At 47.2% G+C, this 22,618-nt stretch overlaps 1 protein-coding gene across 4 annotated transcripts in view; it reads left to right on the top strand.

The window, feature by feature from the left end:
• Positions 1-22,618, top strand: part of RGS7 (regulator of G protein signaling 7) — a 2,057,596-nt gene that overhangs the window by 1,974,724 nt on the left and 60,254 nt on the right. For 2 of the 4 annotated variants that reach the window (XM_069607897.1, XM_069607900.1), the window contains exon 17: positions 15,702-15,755. The exons of the other annotated variants lie outside the window; for them this stretch is intronic. In XM_069607897.1, coding sequence (XP_069463998.1) covers positions 15,702-15,755 — 54 coding nt within the window. The remainder of the gene's footprint in view (positions 1-15,701; positions 15,756-22,618) is intronic. 4 annotated transcript variants of the gene reach the window in all.

Below are 22,618 nucleotides of genomic sequence, written 5' to 3'. Positions count from 1 at the left end.
TGGGGAAGGGAGAGCTGGAGTTACAGAGGGGTGAATTTTTGGGCACAGTAAAAGATGGTGTTTGGTGTAACACAAAATGGAGTTTCTGGACAGGCACATTTGTTAGATTACTCACATGATGGTTAGTGTTATATGGTGCGGATGCATGCCAAGGGCGTGGGGGGTGTCTCCCCCCCTGGTCTCTATGTGGTCGATCCACTGCTGGAATGACGTGGTGGGTGGGACAACGCCACCTCTCCCCCAACACAAGTGAATCTGTACTCCAAGCCATCACCTCCCTGACGCTTGAACAAAAAAAGAGGAAGGGGGTGTGCTCTGCTGATGCAAATATGTCTACCTCTTGCTCCCCAAAGGACCTGGTAAACCAAGGGGAAAATCTTGCAGTGCCAGTCTCTACTCTAACAAGGTTGGAAAATAAGGGCTCAAGTTATCCGCCAAGGAGTCCCTATTCCCTGAACGTGTGTATAGCCCTGAGAGACAAGATACTCTTTTATTTATTTTTTATTTATTTGTGTTCCTGGTTGCACTAAGATATCCTTACACAGTGTTAAAACAGTCAATCAATAAATACAGATAAAAACAATCAAATCATCACAATTCACCACAGTACAAAAAGTCATAAAAACAACATATTGCGAATTCACCAACCACATAAACTGACTTCATATTAAGGCTTCATTATCTTAAGTTTATCAAACTTGCCACTTATAAAATCTTTAAAATAGCAATCATACATAATATTCCCTCTCCACTAGAAGTTCTGGCAAAAAAGTAATCAGTATCCAGGGCTGCTGGATTGTGCAAAAACAAAGTTAAGACGAGAGATGTGATTTTGGTCAGTGACATGCAGAATAGTAAGGTATGTTTTCTGTTTTGGACTGCCAATGAATCCTTACATAAATTGCATGCTACATTCACTTCATTCTGCGCTCTGACTTGACAAATCACTCTTGTCGGGAGAAGATTAAGGTGGTACCGCAGAAACTGGTCTGCCCAGTGTGAATTAGGGAATTTCTTTAGGTAATTTGGGAGTCTCCCTAAAGCCTTATCTAATGGAGACAAACTATAGTATAATGTATATTGCCGCATAGTTGTCATTGTGGTTATCCAGTCTGCCCTCAACATAGCCTTTTTTTACGTCATAAGGATGAGGTCCTCTATTGATAGCTTCAAGCAGAGAGAATCGTTTCAACTCTTCTCTTTAATTTATTAGCCACCTTATATCTTCCTGAGTCTAGGATAACTGCCAAGTCAGCGTACAGGGAATCCTGTACAGGCACTATACATTTTCTTTACAGCGCTCTAAGTCTTATATCTACTATACAGCTTAGTGAAGTCAGCCCTAGCTGAGATGCCGTAGGGACACACACTGGTAATCCTGCAGGGTGTTTCCACATCCTAGATTCTATTTTACTGAAGGGAACATAATTTATCATTGATCTCAATTCCATGCAAAAGGCTAGGAATCGCCTTCATTTTATAATAGTATAGAAGGGGAAGCAAAGAAAAATTGCAGTATTTAGATGTTATTTTTGTAATCTGCGCACTGACTTGCGCACCCTTCATCAGTATATTTTTCAACCGCTGTCAAACGCCTGCTGTCTTGAAGATTGTGGGACCGATGGTGCACGAGACACCATTGATTTAGCAATCACGTTATTCTGCATAGGATTTCAGCGGTCTAGTTTATTTCCATCATGTCCGCCGCCGGTCTGGATTTAGCCTTCCACTTCCCGGCGGTCGGCACGTTTCAACCCGTGAGTTTTCCTCACTTTGGGTCACAGCGCTGTTTTCCTTCCTTGGCTTTGCTAAGCCCTGTCTCTTTCTCTTCTTTGTTGCGTCACTCCTGGTGCCCCTCTTTCCTGCTCTGTTGCCGCTCTACGGATTCCCTCTGTTTGGGTTTCCGCATCTGCCTACTTTCTGTCTCTGTTTTTTGCAGCCTTCCGCCGGTCTGTGTCTTCGGCCACGGCGGCCGCTATTTTCTGCTTGTTCCTGCTTTTGGGCGCTTACTTGCCCGCTTGCTCTCTTGTTTCTCGCCTCTCTCCCTTTGCTTTCTGCCTCTTCCCTCTCGCTACCCACAGCTGTTACAGTTTTGACTTCTGTCAGTCCTCACACAGTACTCTCTTTTCTCCAAAGATTCTTACGCTGTTAATTTTTTCACCCATTGTTTGCGGGTGTTAAGGACACACTTACCTGCTAACCCTGTTCTGGTGGGTCTACTGCCATTGGAATTATCTGGTCGCCATCTCCACTGCCACACAGCGTTCTTGATTACAATCTGCATCCAGTCCAAGTACTACAATGGGTTTTTTGTGCCTTTTTGGCTTTTTCCCCCACTCGGCTATCCCGGGACCCTTTCCACTGGACTACTTGTTTATCAAGTGGTCATAGTGGCGGCCTCCCGTGGTAGACCCTATCTACATAAGAAGAAAGACTTCCGAAAGAAGAAGACAACCACCATTAGAGCTGGCGGATCAGGTGAGGAGTGGAGTGAACTTTCATCAGAGAGGGATCCTGACAACTGCTCCTGAGAGTTGTCAGCTTCAGTCAGGGTAAAGCCCAAATAGGTCAGAGATATAGAAGGCGTGATCTCTTGATCCCCCATATACCATCTGAATCCCATTTTCTTTTTGCTATTATGAGTGAATCTTATAATCATAGTTTTCTGGTTGTTAATACACAGATCATTCACCCGTACATATTGTACGATGGCATCTGGCTGTTTCTGAAGGCCAATTTGGGTACGATCCATTAGCACAACATCGTCAGGAAAGGCTAAGTATGGTTGTGAGGATGTGAGGCTGGAGCGGGACACACGGACAAGGGAGCCTGCTATGCCGCGGGCGGGCGCGACGCTGGGGGCGGACGCCGAGAAGGTCTCCCTGTTGACGGGAGAGCCTTGTCGGCGTCCCGCGACAGTGCCGGCATTACAGCCGCGGCGCCGCGGGTGCTCACAGCCGCAGCGCCGCGTGTGCCCGCGAGGACCGGGTTCACTGGCGCTGCGGCTGGGAGACCCGCGGACGGAGTGCACTTCGGCGGCCTCCGGCGGCGAGCGGCGGCGAGGCTCGGGAACTAGAGGGCCTGACCCGTGCCGACCGCTCGACGTCGGAGGTGCGCCGGACAGATGGGTAGGAACCCACAAAGGGGAACCAACCAGAAACCCCTCCTTACCTGATGCAGGGCAGACGCCAACCGGCAGCATGGGGCCTCAGTCAGTGCGGGCCTCCGGGAGGCAGTCCTCGAGGGAGACACCATATTGGGTGGGCGGGGCCAATGAAGGGGGAGTGGCTGACGACAGGGAGGGGAAGCCAGAACCAGGCAGCCAGACTAAAGGAGGAGGTGGGGAGGAGGCAACGCTTTTTATAGAGGGTGGGTGTCTAGAGTCCCCACCAATCGGACAGGGGGGGAGGGAAGTTAGTCCCGATTGGTCCTTTTTCCCTTCAAACACCAGGTATAAAAGGGACTGGCCTAATGGCGTTTTTGTTGCTTTTTGCAGGGAGAAGGAGAGGAGAGTGAGAGCAACTGGTGGGCCTATCCGGGTCCGTGAGAGTAGGAGAAACTTAAAGAGAAGAGGAATTCCTGGTGCCTTTCCCTCACAGTGAAGTAACTGTGGGGTCAACCTGGAGTCCAACTACCGTGGTTAAGACATTGTGCAATAAAGGTCTACAAAGGTCCACTTTGGCTACTGTCCTGATTTCCACAAGTGGCGTAGTCGGCAGGATCAAGAGAACGCGATGGAGAAAATAATACAGACACTATCAGAAGGGCAACAACAGTTACAACAGCTCTTCCAACTGCAGGCCCAGCAGGCGGCCGCTGATCGCCAAGCCTTTCAGCAGGCAATACAATTGCAAGGTACCCTGCAGTCCACTTCTCAGGATAAACACCAAGAGACGATAAAACACCTGACGGATGCTGTCACCGGCACCCGAAACCTGCCCATGGTCCCTTCCGCAGTGTTGCAAAAATTCAAGGAAGGTGAAGACCCGGCTTTCTTTTTCACCACCTTCGAAAGAATCGCCCGAAACGCTCAGTGGCCGGTGGACCGCTGGGGCCAGTATGTTGCCCCCCTTTTGTCCGGCATCATGCAAGGAGCCTACCAGGCCGTTAACCCAAACGGAACCACGCCGTACGCTGAAATCAAAAAGGCAGTATTAGACCGGTTAGGACTTGATGAAGAGGCCTACAGAATGAGGCTGCGCGACACTAAACTCAAGCCGGGGGAGAACCCCCGACAACTCTTCTACAGGGTTAAAGATCTCACCGAGAAATGGTTACAAGTACCGGGAACAGGCCTCCAAGATGTCTTAGATAAAGTCACCCTCGAGCAGTTCATTGAGGCCCTACCCCCTCCGATGCAAAGATGGGTCTGACAACATCACAGGCCCACCTTATCTGAGGCGGTGGACATAGCGTCGGCCTACCAAAAGGCAGGGGGAGCGGGTAAACCCCTTGGAGGCGGATCTCCCATTCGCAATCCGATGACCCAGTTGGAACCCCTCCCAACCAAGAGCCTGCGAGGAGGGCTTCCCAAATGGAGAGCAACGGAAGGACGCCCTTCTGGATCCGAGGAGAAAAGGAGCGGTCCCGACCCACGATCTATCCAGTTGTCCACGGGATATCGACAACCGCAATGTTATGACTGTGGCGAGTGGGGCCATATAGCCCGGTTTTGTCCCCGGAAGAGAGGCACCGAGCCGATGGAGATCGGATTCATGAGGACCGAGCAACGACCAAGGTGCCAAGGTCTCTACGAGATGGACGTCCGGGTAGACGGGAACCAAGCCAGGGCCCTACTCGACAGTGGAAGTCGACAGACGGCGGTACTACCAACTGTAAGTGATTCTCCTTACCTCGCCAATGTTAGTATCCCCATTCGATGTATACATGGGGATGTGAGGACCTACCCCATGAAATCCATAACAGTAGAAGTGGGCCCTAATATTACAGAGATGAAAGCTGCCGTCCTCCCCTCCTTACCCGCCCCAGTGGTGATTGGGACCGATCTACCCCACTTCCACCAGACTATCAAAGCCCTAGAGCAGGGATGGTGGGAAGAAGCACCCTTTGCCAGGGAGCCCATCCCCCCGAACACCCAGGGACGAGAGAGACCCACTATGAAAAGAAGGGAAGCTCGCCTTGCTCAGTGCGCATCCATGTATGCCTCCCAACGGATAGCCTGGAACCCAGAGGACCATGAGGATTCCATCCGGGGAGAAACCCTGACGGACCCTACCTTAACGTTGGCCCGGGAAAGAGCCATCACTAATGGGGACCCAGACCTGACCAAGGGAGCCGGTTTTACATCTAGACAGGGCCTACTCTATCGGGTGTTCCAGGAAGAGGGAGGTGCACGGAGGGAACAACTACTCCTGCCCAAAACACACAGGGGCATTGTCCTCCAGTTGGCACATAATCACCCTTGTGGCGGCCACATGGCCTCCCTAAAGACACAGCAAAACATTCTAAAACGCTTCTTCTGGCCGGGGGTCTATGGGGAGGTGGCGAAATTCTGTAAGGAATGAAAAATCTGCCAGTTAACGAGTGGGGAAAAGCCAGCCAAAGCGCCGCTGCAGCGGATGCCATTGATCACCATACCCTTTCAAAGAATAGGCATAGATCTGGTAGGCCCGCTAGAGCCTGTCAGTCGTGGATATCGATACCTGCTGGTCATTGTGGACTATGCCACCCGGTACCCTGAGGCCTTCCCCCTAAAGGGGACGTCGGCTAACCAGATATGTGACCAGCTCATCCCCTACTTCGCACGTGTGGGCCTACCCACCGAAATCCTCACCGATCAGGGTACAAACTTCATGTCAGCTGTCATGCGACAAGTCTGTGAAAGACTACAGATCAGAAGGCTGCGTACCTCAGTCTACCACCCCAAACGGATGGGCTAGTGGAGAGGTACAACCAAACAATAAAGAAAATGATGAAGAGGGTAACAGGCCCGGAGGGAAAGGACTGGGATAGAGTCATACCCCTGATCCTAATGGTATTAAGGGACACACCCCAGTCCTCAACAGGATTCTCCCCATTCGAGCTGCTGTTTGGAAGACAGCCTAGAACAATCCTAGATCTGGTTAAAGAGGATTGGGAAAACACTAAGGAAACATCCCTCACCGAGTACGCTGAAGACCTTAAAAACCATCTGTCTACTTTAAGGGGACTAGCGGAATCCCATCTGAGTATAGCCCAAGACCGACAGGAGAAGACATACAACAAGGGCTGTCGCCTAAGAAAGCTAGAACCAGGGGATAAGGTACTGGTGTTACTACCCACCAGTACGAACAAAATGTTGGCTCGGTGGAGAGGTCCCTATGTGGTGAAGGACGTGGTGGGACCAGTGAATTACCGGATACACCAACCTGACCGAAGCCCATCATATAAGGTTTACCATATAAACCTACTAAAGAAATGGACCGAGCCTGCACCGGTCAATATTCTGGCCACCCAAGATGCGGGGTTGTTACACGCAACCGGCCAATTGAACGAGGTGCAATGGGGTGAAACACTCACTGAACACATGAAGAACGAGATACGGGAGACACTCAAACCATACCGCAACACCTTCTCCCATTTACCTGGAAGGACCAACCTAATAGAGCATCATATCGATACCCTAAACGGACAGACAGTCCGGCTGAGACCCTACAGGATCCCGGAGGCCCGAAGGTTGATCATTCAGAAAGAAATCGAAGAGATGATTAGGTTGGACATCATTGAACCCTCAACCAGTGCGTGGTGTTCTCCAATCGTACTCGTACCCAAGCCAGACGGGGCTGTACGATTTTGTATGGACTTTAGGCAACTCAACCTGATATCCCAATACGAAGCCTATCCCATGGCCAGGATGGATGAACTGCTGGAAAGGCTGGGTGCTGCCCGTTACCTCAGTACCTTGGACCTCACCAAGGGATACTGGCAGATCCCACTACGGGAATCTGACAAAGAAAAAACCGCATTTGCTACACCCCAGGGACTCTTTCAGTATAAAGTGCTACCATTCGGATTACATGGGGCTCCGGCCACCTTTCAGAGGCTGATGGACGTCCTCTTACAGCCCCACGACCGATACGCTGCGGCCTACCTGGACGACATTGTGATATACAGCGCATCATGGAATGACCATTTAACCCACCTACGCAAGGTGGTCGGCACCCTGGCCCAGGCCGGACTCCACATCAACCCAGTGAAATCGGTACTAGGGACCCAGGAAACCAAGTACCTCGGACATATAGTCGGGGGTGGCGTGATTCGACCACAGGTGTCCAAAATCGAGGCTATTCAGGGGATCCCGGTACCAACTAACAGAAAACAAATTAGGGCCTTCTTGGGGTTTATAGGGTACTATAGACGCTTCATTCCCGGTTTTTCTTCCCTGGCTGCGCCACTGACCGAGGCGTTGAAAAACGGGGGTTCCCCAGACCTGTCAACCAATCACGCAGCCATACTGGCCGTTGAGGGGCTGAAGCACTGTATATCATCCCACCCGGTGTTGGTATGCCCGGACTTCCGGAAGCAATTTTTTCTACAGACGGATGCCTCTGGCATGGGGTTGGGGGCGGTCCTGACGCAGGAGGTAGACGGGTTCCTGCGACCGATCTGTTTTGTCAGTCGGAAGCTCCTTCCGCATGAGTTGGCGTATTCCACCATCGAAAAGGAATGTCTAGCCATTAAATGGGCGGTGGTTTCATTGCAATACTACCTACTGGGGAGGAAGTTCACGTTATATACCGACCATGCTCCGCTACAGTGGTTGGCGAGACACAAGGACACCAACCAACGAGTTCTACGATGGTTCCTGTCCCTCCAGCCCTTCGACTTCGTTACCTTGCATAGACCTGCCAGCTTTCAGCTGGTAGCGGATTACTTATCCAGAAGTCCGATCCGGCCCGACCGGCCTGGATCCGTGGTGGGGGTATGTGAGGATGTGAGGCTGGAGCGGGACACACGGACAAGGGAGCCTGCTATGCCGCGGGCGGGCGCGACGCTGGGGGCGGACGCCGAGAAGGTCTCCCTGTTGACGGGAGAGCCTTGTCGGCGTCCCGCGACAGTGCCGGCATTACAGCCGCGGCGCCGCGGGTGCTCACAGCCGCAGCGCCGCGTGTGCCCGCGAGGACCGGGTTCACTGGCGCTGCGGCTGGGAGACCCGCGGACGGAGTGCACTTCGGCGGCCTCCGGCGGCGAGCGGCGGCGAGGCTCGGGAACTAGAGGGCCCGACCCGTGCGACCGCTCGACGTCGGAGGTGCGCCGGACAGATGGGTAGGAACCCACAAAGGGGAACCAACCAGAACCCCCTCCTTACCTGATGCAGGGCAGACGCCAACCGGCAGCATGGGGCCTCAGTCAGTGCGGGCCTCCGGGAGGCAGTCCTCGAGGGAGACACCATATTGGGTGGGCGGGGCCAATGAAGGGGGAGTGGCTGACGACAGGGAGGGGAAGCCAGAACCAGGCAGCCAGACTAAAGGAGGAGGTGGGGAGGAGGCAACGCTTTTTATAGAGGGTGGGTGTCTAGAGTCCCCACCAATCGGACAGGGGGGGAGGGAAGTTAGTCCCGATTGGTCCTTTTTCCCTTCAAACACCAGGTATAAAAGGGACTGGCCTAATGGCGTTTTTGTTGCTTTTTGCAGGGAGAAGGAGAGGAGAGTGAGAGCAACTGGTGGGCCTATCCGGGTCCGTGAGAGTAGGAGAAACTTAAAGAGAAGAGGAATTCCTGGTGCCTTTCCCTCACAGTGAAGTAACTGTGGGGTCAACCTGGAGTCCAACTACCGTGGTTAAGACATTGTGCAATAAAGGTCTACAAAGGTCCACTTTGGCTACTGTCCTGATTTCCACAATGGTATTGTCAGATTTAGAATTCTTGGTGGAGCAAATACAAAATTTAAAAAGAATGGACGAAGATCAGACAAATACAGGCAAAACAGAAAAGCTTCTAGCACACAGCCTTGGCGGAGGCCCCTATGTGCAAAAAAGGCCTTTGTGGTGTTCCCTAACTCATTAAGCCGAACTCGTAGGGTGGTGTGATCGTGTAGGTTGATCAATATCGTAAGTAGCTGGTCCGATATTCCCCATTCCTCTAACTTGCGCCACAATATGTTACGGTTAACACAATCAAATGCTTTTGTGAAATCTACTGCGGGGAAGTAGCGGGTTATGGTTGCTTAGCTTACCATAACTGGCGAATTTCAGGGGTTTTTCGGTTTTACTTCGAACCATAACGTCCCGTTAACAAAGTTTTTTTGCTAAAGGTCATCGGTTTGTAGTAGTGGCATGTAACCATAATCTAAAGTAACTTCTGACTTAATTACACACCTTGCGGAGAATGCCACATAGCCATATGCTGGCGTACAGCACGGTGACGTGTCCGAGAATCCGTACACACTTAACAATAAGATGTATGCCTCGTGGACAGTGTGGAAATACATTTTATATTGATATAGGGATGTCCACCTTCAACATTTCCCTTGCACAGCTCCAACACATATTTGTAGTCAGCCATTAGCAATGTAGTACACATTACATACTTTTAGCAAAAGTTCTAGTTATCTGAAAACGACATCAGCTAAGGCCATCCCTCCTACCCAAGAAACAGCTCCACTGCTGTAATGAAGGAGCATGAGAAACACTGCCCCTACCTTACAAATAACAAACGCACAACATTTTCCGCCTTCCACCTACCCCCCCATATTACTGTTTGGTGCCTCTTTCCTTATTTCCGTTCGCAAATTTTCTTATTAGCTGTCCTTCCAAAAAAAAGCCATCTGTAAACAAAGTAAAGGTTCCTTTAACAACCACCTTTCACAGTGTAAACATATTTTTTAAAAAAAGTTGCATACACTCCATCTACTTTATATTTCTCAGTAAAGGACATAGACGCAATAAGATTTGCCATTAACAATCTAGATTTGCAAAGCAGTAACTTGTGCTACCAAAAAATAGGATTTCTCATTGTAATCCGGCCCGCCTGCGGCATCCCGGATTACAAAACAAAATCCTTTTTCAAGATGGCCACCATAGAAAGGGTAGGGGGTTGTTCCATACATGGCCCGTCTTCGCTTTCCATGGCAGCCAGCAAAAAGCAAAACTACATGCCGTGACGCAGAACCTGAAAATGAACATACACCGATGTACAACGTAGCACGTTACATTTTGAAATAATACACTGTTTTTTAAAAGAAAACATTAACATTTTAGAATTTCTAAAGTAGTTTTATTTCACAAGAAACTGTCCGAGACCATCGCACTATTCCCATTTATTTTCAATCAAATTGTAACATTGTTTCGAAGTGCGTCATTGAAAATTTTAATGGTGAGGCACACGTTGTTCTTTTCCCGTATACAAAGTATGCGTTTTCGATAAAGCAATCGCTTTGTTCGCACAGTGATTTCCAAACGTCACCATGACCTTCGGCCTACACCACCATAAGAGATGTTATTTTACTCCTAAAGGCCACTTCAGCGTATGGACAAAGAGGGCCGGCGCGATCATCCCACAAAATTGTGACGGACAGGCAGCCGGTCACGATCAGTTGCATCTGCTGTCCAAAGAAGCCATCACTCGGCATCTGCAATCCATGGCAAGCACAGTGAGGCAGGATGTAGCTGGTTGGAAAACGTAAGGGAAAGTACATATCAATACCCAGCCTTCAGCAAACAATTTAAAAAAAGACAAAAAGAACGTGGAAACTAATACACAAATCTAAGTGGTCATACATGGCATTTTAAGGAAATATTAGCGTTGAACATGGGTAAATCTAGTGATAGGCTACAAACGCAGAGAATCTGCACTCTACATAAGTTAAAAGAAATGACAACTACACAGAAAGATGGTACTTCAGTTACAAAGCCAAAATTATTGTACAAGTAATAAAAAATTACATCTCATGATTTCAAAAAAGGCCAAAAGAACGTGCAAAGTGATTCACAAAGCGATGTGGTCAAACATGACATTTTAAAGAAGAAATATTAGCGTTGAACAGGGTAAGTCTAGTCATAGCCTGCAAAAGCAGAGAATCTGCAGTCTTCATAAGTGAGAAAAAAAAATGACCACGGCACAGAAAGATAATACTTCAGTTATATTGTCAAAATTATTGTTCCGGTAATAACAAATTTTAACTCGGTCCGGTGTAGAGTCGTCAAAATTAAACTTACATGATATTTACCGCCTCGTCAGACAGCAATGTATTTGCCCTAATTTTTTAGACATACTTTTTGTTCATTTTAAAGGAAACTACCGGACAGATTGTCACCAAATTGACAAAAGCACGCTTTCGGGGCCAAGCTCCTGCCCCTGCCACAAATTTGGTGAAAATCCGTCTAGCGGGTTGACCGGTAGGCGTGCGCAAAGTTTTTCCCCCATTCAGTCTATGGGAAAAAAATACGTTTTGGGAAAAATCAGAGTGGCCCATATACTTTTTTTGCAAAGTTTGGTGAGGATTCGTCCATGGAGAGCAGAGTTATAAGCCACCCAAAAAGTGCTCTTCCTATCGAAACAGCAACTTAACCATAACTACACAGCCACTAGCGTGGCTGTGTAATACCAGGAAGCCAGTAGCTGGCATTTATTCTGTTGGAGCTGGCCCCAAACCCCACCCGAGCTTCTGGACCAGCTCAAGCTTCTGGGGATGCCAACTCACCCTTGGCACACCCCATAAGATCCTCTGCCACTGCTGCCTGTGCAAGTGTAGCAGGAGAGCACATTTTATGCGCTACAAAGCATAGCAACGGAGAAACCTTTTCCATCACAGAAGATGGAAAGCAGAGCAGGCACTTCAGGAAGCATTGCCTGGAGGAAAGAGCAACGCCCAGAAGATGTATCCTTTGTGAAGGAGGAGGGAGAGAATGGAGAAAACTAAGAAAAGCAATTTCAGGAATCGCCATAAGGAAGACGGAGCACCTTTATGCGTAAGCACTAAAACGAAGAAGGGGAACATGGAGTTAAAATAGGAATATTATGCTTCATAAAGTCCCTTGACTAGTAAGATGAAGAATTGCCACCTGGAACCCAACAGCGTACAAAGAAATAGAGACTGCCAGCCTGGGCAAAACATGACCACCAACTTATTAGGGACCAGACGGGACGAACATTAGACAGCCAGCTGTGGCCTAATCCTCCCGCCATTTTACCAGGCGCCACCTACCATCACTGTCACGAGAAATCATGTTGAGTCCTCCACCAACTCTTTCCCAAGAGTACCATCTGATTCACTCCCCTGCTGCTCCTTGCCGTCCCTTTTTTTTCTACACACCAGTAGCCCCATGAAGGTGTTACTGAAAATGTGTGCAATTCCGAGACATGCATGCACGCCAGAGCATCATGCTCTTCAACCCACATGCCACTTTACACCTCGCTAATGTATTGATTTATGTTGTATGTCCTAATGCTCACGGGTTGAATGCTCAAATAGTATTTACTTTAAAAAAATACATGTGATTACTGACATGCGTTGCTCATTGTTGCAGACTTTGTTTTTAAGTACCATGCTCAATATTTCTTTACCACCCCTTGTAGGAGTACATTACACATGCCATGCATCACAGCTTTGAGTTCTTCCCTCTTTATGAATCGGCCATAAATATTCAATATATTTTGAAACCTTGGTGATATAAAGTATACAAGGACAGCTTCAGAATGCATACAGTGGACATGAAACGTATTACAAAAAACACTACCGAAGAATGAAACGAGACTCTTGAAAAAAGACAAAACAACGAAGATCACTTTACACACAAAAAAAGCAACCCTAAAAGAGTGCAGAAGGAATTTGCTTCTGAGTGAGGCTAAGTTTTAATTCTTTGGGAGAGTGAACAGATTTCTTTTTATAAATTATGTTTGCACATGTGTTTTGCAGAGTGCTTTGTCATTTCATCAATGTGCTCCAGATGGGCGCTGAATGCCCTGGTTCGGTGGGTACAAGGACTGACTAGTCCTGTGCAAACATAACCTCCCACAGCTTGAACTAGTAGAATTGCAAAAAACAAATAACTTTGTGGTCATCCATCTGGAACAGTGAAACTGGTTGGGGCTACATTAACAATTACAGAAAAAATCGACAAATTCTCAAAGAAACAGCTCATTATATGTTCAGGGTACACATCTCTTTATTTCTGTGTGTACTTTTTGTTTCATGAAAAGGGATAGGAAACATATGCCCCTCATATATAGTTATATACAAATATAGTTGCAAATATACCATTGCAAACCTGTAAACCACATACATGGAAAATATAATGCTTTATAAAAAAAAGAATTCATAAATAAGATGCATAAATATACAGATATACAGTCATCAATTTATTCATGCAAAGATTATTTACCCTACTCAGTTTTTTTTGTAATACAAGAGAAAGCAAGTTACATGAACACATGCTGATAAAGTGATGCAAACATTGTTTACAGAAGAAATCACGTTTTCTCAGATCATGTTCTAAGTTTGGTTTCTGTTTGCTAACTCTGCCCCAAGAAATGTAACCATTATGGACAACAATACAACCTCGGTATTACACATTTCGTCTTAAAGGCCTCTGTCCTTTAAGAAGGCATGTGAGATACCGAGTGTGTATAATAGTAGGCACCGTGTTCACTATTATTTTGTATTTGTATTTGTATTTATTGTGTATAAATATATATATATAGCACTTTAATCGACAAAGGCTTCAATCACTTTAATTGGGACTAAAGTCCTTTTCTTTAGGTATTACTGAAAATAATCCTGTGCATTGGGCAATTTCGCCTTGCCCCTATGTCTTGTTGCACCTTGAATCGTTTTGAATAATCCAGATCCTTTATGTAATCAGAAGTGCTCTTCACACATCTCTGTAGCAAGGAAGCCTATGGGATTATACAAGCTCTTGAGAGGGAGAAGGTCCTCAGTTATCCTAACATAACTTCATTTCCCAGTGCTATTCAGTGATCTTTTGAATTGTAGGAGTACACAAGATGCTAAGTGCACACTTCAGTCTTCCAATATCTACTGTGTTTCATATAGTGGAACGAGACTGTGGCCACTGGAGGCCACAACATTGAGTTTGATACTGAAGCTAACATGGTGGCCGCTATTGCTGTTTCAGGAAAAATGTCACCTCCCGGGAACATAAAATATATGTGTCTGAATGTGAACCAAATGAAGCCTTACCACTTCAGCCGGTATGATGAGAGAGTCCCCAGCTGCCAGCATTATTTGTGAGCATCTCACAACAGCCAGTATTGAACAGGTTCCCAGGTCAGGCACTGTGGGACAGAAATGATCCGGTCCTCAGTAGACTGTGTCCCGTATCACCCAGTGATATGAAGTCTCCCTTTATGCTAGGCTTCTGCTCTACTGATCAGTCATCACACCACAGTATTGGGCATCTCTGTTCATCTTGGACTTGGTAGGCTTCCAACAGCTAGTATTGCGCAAAGTCCAAGATATCCACTTTGCATAGGACCTCCTGCATCAGGAGGACCTTCTCCTGCATAACTCTCCACCGCTGTTCCACTGCCTTGTCCAGACATGGTAGGTCCATCACCTCGACCCAGACCAGCTGCCGGCCTCCACCCCTTATCCCCCAGAATTGGCTACTGAATCATTTAATCCCTCAGGAGCGTCATATACCACGAACCCCAGTCTTACTTCTACATCCGAACACAGCCTGGCTGCACTGACCGTATACGGATGAGATCACATTATGTGACTACGTCATAGACGTCTGAGTACCAGCACATGGAAACATAGGGAACCATTCCACCCACGCATCCCGCTTCTGCCATGGGCAACCAGGGCTTAAATAGTAGTTGAAAACTCAGATCCACAAAGAATTTCCTAAAATCTGGATTGGGGCAAGAATTCCTGTTGAATTCCCAATGTATGCTGGATCCTTAGGAGGTGGTGGTGCCTGAAAGGTGTCAAGTCTGTGTGTCAAGTCTGTGAATTTTAAATATCTCATCAAAATGAATCCCAGGAGACATAAACATTACACACAACATCAAACCAAGCAGGATATGTTATTATCTTGTAAAGATATCTCAGATGGTGACGCCATTTTTCTCTGGCGACAGAGTTTCCGGATGTTGCTGTTAATATTTCATATTCTAATTAAAATTATTTAGCAAACAGAGAATGCCCTCTCATACATGAACTCTACTTAAAAGGCAAAACCAATAATTGTACACCTGTGACATTTCTCTTGTTGGCTTACCAAAGTACCTAGGATCTAGAAGTTGGTTAGCTTTCCTGCAGAGCCTTGTTCCATTGCCATCCCTAAGGCACATCCCACTTCGTAACAAACAGCATTACCATTAGGTATGTATCAGTGAGATGAAGACCCAGGGGTATTAGCATGCCTTAGTGGGCGCTTGGCGAGTGAAGAGTTAGCAGTCAAGGCCATGGTATTACATGTTCCTGGTCATCACTGATACTGTTGGATATACTACAATGTTTGGGAAGTGATGAGTACAAATTCAGGTACGTAATTCATTTAATTTGTTAAGATCTGGCAAGCATTCTAGAATGTTATTATCTTGCTTCTTAAACATAATTCCTTAACGTGATTTAAGTATCCATTCTGCTGTCATCACTAATTTACTTTCATTTTATTTTGCTTGCATGCTGGTTTTGTGGCCCATCATTTTATCACTTCCTTTTTTCTGTTCTGCTCTTTTTCTTGTTTTTCTTTTCCTTTGTTTCCTTTCTCTTTCCTTGTTCTTCAAATGTAAGTTGGGAAATGAGCTGGCTCGACGAACATCTTTTGAGACATTCACTCGCAACATGGTAAGTTCTTTGGTATCGGAAGCTGCGTAGAGCCTTATAGTTTCCTGGATTGTCCTCCCAAATTGGCAATGGATAACGGTGTGGCAATCGCAGATTCAGAACTTTCTGCTGAGGGACAAGGCCTATCCAAACAATAGATTCCTCTATTCTTCCTCTTAATGCCTACTTATTATTTTGCATTTGTGGGCATATTGGGGCCATTTCCATCCCAACACACAGTGGCAGAGCTGGAGGTGGATGTCCTTCCCTCCAATATGGATGGATACCTTCCAGATCCTGATCCCTCCTGCCTGCCACAGTAACATGCCATTTAGGGTTGCTCCTTTGGGAGCCCTTTGCTTCCTCTGACACCAAAACTTGACTCCGCCCTGATTGCACTATAATGATGTTAAATAGTTATTGAGATACAGTACTTTGAACCAGTGTAACCTTGACCTTTTGTGCACTGCAGCTGTGCAATCCCCAACACAGCCCTCTAAAAAAAAACTCCCACCCTTAGAAACAAAGTCATGCTAATAAACCTGTGCTAGATCAAATAAATTAACCTCTTAGCTTAGCTGGATTTCTAAGAGTGTTGGTAAAGCCAACATCCTCCTATCATGCAGTGGAGATCAAAAATGATCCAGTATCCCCAATCTCTCAGGATTCTAAAATCATGACCTTCTTTTCTCCACTTGTTAAGCCTTTCGAGAGTGACCGTAAGAAAATCACCAATCTTCCTAGAATTTAAAATCTGAATTCGGAAACTGATATTTGTTTATTAAAATATGCCAAACCCACAACTTCTCACAAGTGCAACTTGTAACCTGACCCGCAGAGCTTGATTTTGTTGTTGTTGCAGAAACTGTGTTCTGAGCTTGTGTATTGTTCCATTATCTTGAAGCCTTTATGTTGTCGTGCAAATAGCATATTTCGTAGAAAATTGTGCAAAGATAGTTAAATATGCTTTTGGGTCCTCGTAGTGTTTTACATCCCAGTACATATTGTGTGTGTCCGATGAAAAACAGTCCCATTTACACAAAAATGTATATCACATAACTCGCACTCTTCTGATATGTCCAGGTGGTATATTTCCATCTAGACCCATTTCATAATTCTAATGTCAACACGTCAGAAATCGCTGTCCACCATCTTCTGAAGGCAACCATTTTAGTATCTCACCTAGCGCTAATAGGCTCTGTGATTTAGGTATTTTGATATTTAATACCCAGATTTTGGTGGACAGACTTTTTCTAAATCCTCCTTGTATTTAATTAAGTTCTTTGATATTGTGTTCACAGTTTTATCATTTGTAGAGCGATTTTGTCAAAACGAATTGGGGCATGTAAATTAGCCAGATTGGGAGTTAGAAAGCAGGATTCAGGGGGCTTTTATTGGTAAATGGGGATACCTCTGATGTTAAGCCAAGGCACAGAAAGCACCACATATTGGGCAACATGTTTGGAGTAGGTCATAGCTGCAGCAACTAACGCTACTCTTCTTGCCAAAGTCTTGAGTATATATTTTCATATTTACGCACCACTGCCTTTCTCACTGAAAAGAATGGATCTCATTAGCTTGCTCGCTCTGCCATTTTGCTGAATCCTGGGCAAATGTGAAAACATTTGACTTAAAGCCTTGGGCTTTAGTAACAATAATGCCAAGCAGTTTGTCCAGCTGTTGGTGGAATGTAAATGTGTTTTACTTCTATGATAAGGAACCTCTTGGAAAATAAACAGATTATGGCAATCTGCATACATCCAAGATCCCACTGCATCTCTGATATCTGGCAGCACCGATTTGTCTGGAAGCTGAGTGGTTTTCACCGTAGCGTTTTTCCAAGACCTATTTCTTGTTGTATTGACCATGAAGATTTTCTAGACATGTACTTCCCAAAATTGCACAACCATGTTTCCTGGAAGAAAATGATCAAATGAGAGATCAGATAGTGAAGCTATTGATAATCGCTTTCTTTGGCAGCCAGGACAGAGCTATGACGCTTGTAGGGAACTGCCCTTCCCCATATTTGTCCGTCTCTCAGTTTCCCAGACCTCTCAACTGCACCGACTTGTAAAACTTTCATTTGAAGGATGCCACACATGTATTCCTTTTGGCCTTTTTCATTGATTTGTTCAACCTCCTAATGATCTCACAGGGAACAGGCTTCTCTGATCAGCCATAGTCTCCACTTGTGTCGGGATCTTGAATTGAAGGGGCACCTCTTAGGGCCCTTTGTATTAGATGTGATTATGTAATCTCATGTTGTTCTCAGTAGAGAAAATGAAGATACTCTAGATTGGCACACACTACTTCTGTGAAGGATATAATGCTCATAATATTTAAACGATGTATCGCATCTTACCCCATGCATTCATTTAGTAAGTACCTAACAGTGTCATTTAGGGATGTAAATGGTGATTTAACTATATTTATTAACACAAATCTTGTCCGTATTTAAGCATTTGTCAAGCTTTTCATGTCCATTACTCTGGAATCAATGGTCTGTGTTTGTCATAACACAATGGGTTCTGAATGGGGACGATGGTTGGCTGTAATTGAAGTGTGCTAAGTAACGATGTAGGAGGGGATGTTAACATCAGTGGGTTTTCCACTGTTTTACTTATGTAACAAGTTCCTTCCTTTCATTGTCTCCTCGTGGATGTTGAGCACTGCTTGGTAACTGGTCCATGAGTGACTCTATGCCATTGGCCTACCATCCACTCTCTAAAAGGGGGGCAGTTGTTATTTCTTTGCACACTCTACCCTTTATGTGCGTGCTTTTTAGGGGACCAGAAGCCACATGTGATCAGCTACTCAGGTTGCGCACACATTTTCACCCTCATTATTCATATACTTATTTTATTTTATTGTTTAAAGTAAGGACGTGGCTTGAGAGCATTGGAGCACTGTACAGAGTGTGGGTAGCCAGCATTTGGCCTGGCATATTTTAACAGTAGCGCAGTACTGTGAGGTCTCTGCATCGGTAAATGCATCCATTGGAATATGTCCTTGGTCAGGTGTTATTGAAAGCGCCATGTTTTGAGAAATTTATGAAATTGGAGAATTGTGGGGGCATTCCGAGCTGAACCTGGGACAAGTTCCAGAGGGTAGGTGCATGACAAGAGAAGGATTGTTTGTGGGTCCTTTCTTTGTGGACGAGTTGGGATTCAAGCCGGTTGGTCAATTTGCTGTGCAAGGCTTAAGTGCTACAAGATATGTGGAGCTTAGCCAACAGGAACACTGGTGCGCTAATCATGACTGCTTTGTAGATGATACATACATTCTTGAACAGTATCCTGCCTTGGAGTGGAAGTCATTGTAGTTTGTGTAGGATGGGGGTAATTCGGTCACATTCCATGCCCCATAATAAGACGCGCTGCAGCGTGGTGGTTTGCTTTTAGGAGAGCGAAATGAGCAGCTGGGAGCCCTGTCAGGAGAGCATTTCTCCCATCGATGTACAAGTCCATAAGGACATCTTGAGGGTATCTGGGAATGACCCTTCTGCGAGGAAGGCATTGATGATGCCGAGGAGCGCATAGGGTCTGTAAATTGTTTAATGATGGAGGCCGGAATTATATCATCAGAGTAAGAAGTAGGTTTGAGAGAGGCAATCATTTTTAGGAGATCCAGTGGAAAGAGAGGAGAGAATTCAGTCCAGAGGGGCAGTGTGCGTGGCAGGGTGCAGGGGATGCTCTGAGAGGTTTATGCGATGGTCTCTTAGATTTTGGGAACAGCCGTATGGTGGAGCCCCCCCATCGCAGCTCCCCTTTCTCTCGAGCTGCTCGCAATATAGCATCTCTATCGCGGTAACAAAATATTCTCACAATGATGGGGCATTCCGGGGCGCCCGGGGGTGGTCTGGCTGCCGAGGAGCGATGGGCCCGTTCCACCATATACATATTGGACAGCAAAGAATTGTCAAGCACATCCAGCAACAATTGTTCCACAAATTTCTCCATGTTATCAATTCGTGTAGACTCCGGAACACCGACAACTCTAATGTTATTCCTCCTCGAGCACCCTTCCAAATCCTCATTCTTGGCCGCTATTTTCTTCACCGCTTGTTGTAGACTGGAGACTTCGCGCTGAAGGGCCGAATGGTCCCGATTCTCTGCTCTGCCTCCTCCAAACTCCAGCATAGTTTCTCGATTTACACCGCAGAATTATCCACCTTGCAAGTGAGGGCATCTATTTTAACCCCCAACGTGTCCGTGCTCCCCTTAAGAGCCAGCAGGGCCTGATTCAGAGCAGCCACATCCACCTGTTCAGCAGCCAGAGCCCGTGGCGTGGCAGCCGGGGCCTGGGCCTGGTCCGCACGGGCGAACATATCCAGTCTCGCCTGCTTCTTCTGATTGCACATACCTCTCGCGCAGGGCACAGCTGCCAGTCCCCCGCTCTGGACCTCCGTGTACCCGGGCAATCACTGTATTGGGGCTGATCCTAAGCGTACCCACGCCAGCAGCCACAGTATATCATAAAACGCTTCCCCAAGCAAAGAATCCCACCACTGCCCAGCCCCCCCCCTGGCACTTCAAGTTATTCCGCACAGCTCGCCCTGCTGTCCAGAGGTAATATCCAACAGGTGGCAGTACACCCACCAGTGTCCACCCCAGTTCTTAGGGTAGTTAATCCTCTTTTAGATCAGAACGCTATAAGGGCGCCAGTCCTGCCACCTGCCACTGACTCAGCAAACCATCACCGACCTCCAGTCCATGCAATGTGGCAGCCTTCAGTGTCACTGCTCCCCCTCAGCCAACGATCACCGTTCCAAGCAGGTATGATAGCTTCTCCATCACCAATATTTGTCTCTATGGGTATTCACCGGACAGCCCTGCACAGACCACAGAAACAAGTGCTAAATATGGGAGGCACAGTTCAGAGAATAACTCATTTCAATTACCTCCTCGCTCAGAGCCAAGATCGTAATATGGGTCCCGCAGGCACCCGGAGTCCACTGTCACATGCATATGTTGCTCCTCTGCACAATAATGGCCCACCTTTACCAGTATTCCGCCCGCGCAAACACTCCACTGCCCACCTTCTTCCCGGCAGCCAGCAAACGCCCACAGGTTCGGAAGGGACAATACCTTCTCAAATCTTCACCCGCACCGGCCGCCTAACACTTCCCACTGGCTCCGCTGCAGCGTTATGCCACCAGATGCATCTGCGTCCCCTGAGCTCACAGCAGCCGCCTCCCCTGTACTCGGGGCAGCCGCGGTCTCCGCGCTGCCGTCCAGATAGCCAGTACTGGCTGGACCCTCACCCACCGCAGCCGTAGCACTTTCTGCACCAGCTCCGTCGCAGTATTAGCTCCTTCCAGCCTCTCCGGAGCCCTCTCCAGCCACCTCCGAGCACACAGGACAGGCGCTGACAACCCACATGCCACGGCCCACTGAAACTGGAGAAACGACCCATCCCCCACACACCTCCGCCTCCAGCCGCCACTCTGCTTCCGTCAGCTACAGCCTCTAAAAGGGGGAATTTTCACCAGTGCCCCAATAATCGTCTGCATGGGAGATCCAGAGACACTTTCCCACTGCGCCTGGGTGGCGAGGATAGGGGAGACAGGATATTAAGAGAGGATGAAGAAGGTCGTTGCCGGAGCCTTTCAGGCAACCACCACTTGGTAAGCTACGCAACAGCGCCCCCCGGTCTCTTAGATTTTGTCTGATTTTTCAATAAAAGTTTGTTGATTCTGTCGCATTTTTCCTGAGTTGCTGGTACCACAGGGTCGGGTGGGGGTTTGGTAAAAGGGTTTACTACTTCAAAGAGGGCTTTGCTCCTGTCCGAGACTGCTGCAATGGTGGGCATTGGTGGGCATTGGTGGAGTAGTAGGCAGATTTGGCTTCTGTAATCAGAATGCTGTGGTTTGCGTGCAGAGATTTGAGGTTGGTGAGGTCTACCGAGTTACTGTTTTTGCATCACCATTTCTGTAGGGCTCTGATTGAGCGTTTGTTGGAGGCTATCTCAGAGGTTTACCATGGGGTGGATGGTTTGGTCCTAGCCTGGCTGGATTTTCGGTGGACATCAGTCATAGCAGAGTTGCTGAATAATTCCATGAGGCCCGAGGCATTCCCTATGATGGGTAAGTCGGAAAAGCTTGCTTCTAGATCATTGACAGGGAAGGTTTTGAGTGAGCAGCGTTGAGTGAGGCAATTTTTATTTAGCCTGACCTTTATGAGCAGTAATCGAGTAGGTGACTGATAATGAGATGCTGGCATGGTCAGACCAGTCAAGTGGCATAGGGTCTGCACAGGTGATGCAGGCAGATGATGTGAAGACTAAGTCTAGGAGGTTGACTTTGTTGTGCTTGGGCAAGAGCACAATTTGCTTAAGGTCCATGGTAGCGGCCAGTGCGAAAAGCATGCTTTTTTTGAGTGTGTAATCAGGAATGTTAATACCACAGAGACAGGTATTATATGAATGTGCTAATTTGGCAGAGGAGTGTAAGTTGGAGATGTCTTCAATAAAAGAGTCACTCCTGTGAGGTGGTCTGTAGATGAGGTGGAAGGTGATGGATTCCTTGGGCGATAGAGGGACTCGGCAGGCAAGTGATTCAAATGAGCTTGTTCTGGCATGGGAATGATGGAGCATGACCAATTTCTCCTGTGGATGATTGCCACTTTGCCTCCTGTCCTTTCTGGCCGATCGAAATGTTGGATGCAGTATCCATGGGGTAGAAGGACGTTGACTACATGTGGGGAGGATGGGGCAAACCATGTTTCAGTGATGAACAAGACATCAAGGTTGTTGTACGAGATAAGGTCAGCGATCTCTGCAGCGTGAGCGACTGCTAAGCAAGCATTGATTAACATGAGATGGCGTGTGCATGTGGTCCGTCGGTGTTGGATGGGGTCAAGGGAAATATTTATGAGGTTCGCTAG

The sequence above is a fragment of the Ambystoma mexicanum genome, chromosome 4q, assembly GCF_040938575.1.
Source record: "Ambystoma mexicanum isolate Mex_15411 chromosome 4q, UKY_AmexF1_1, whole genome shotgun sequence".
Taxonomy (NCBI): domain Eukaryota; kingdom Metazoa; phylum Chordata; class Amphibia; order Caudata; family Ambystomatidae; genus Ambystoma; species Ambystoma mexicanum.
This window is presented reverse-complemented; position numbering and strand designations above follow the sequence as displayed.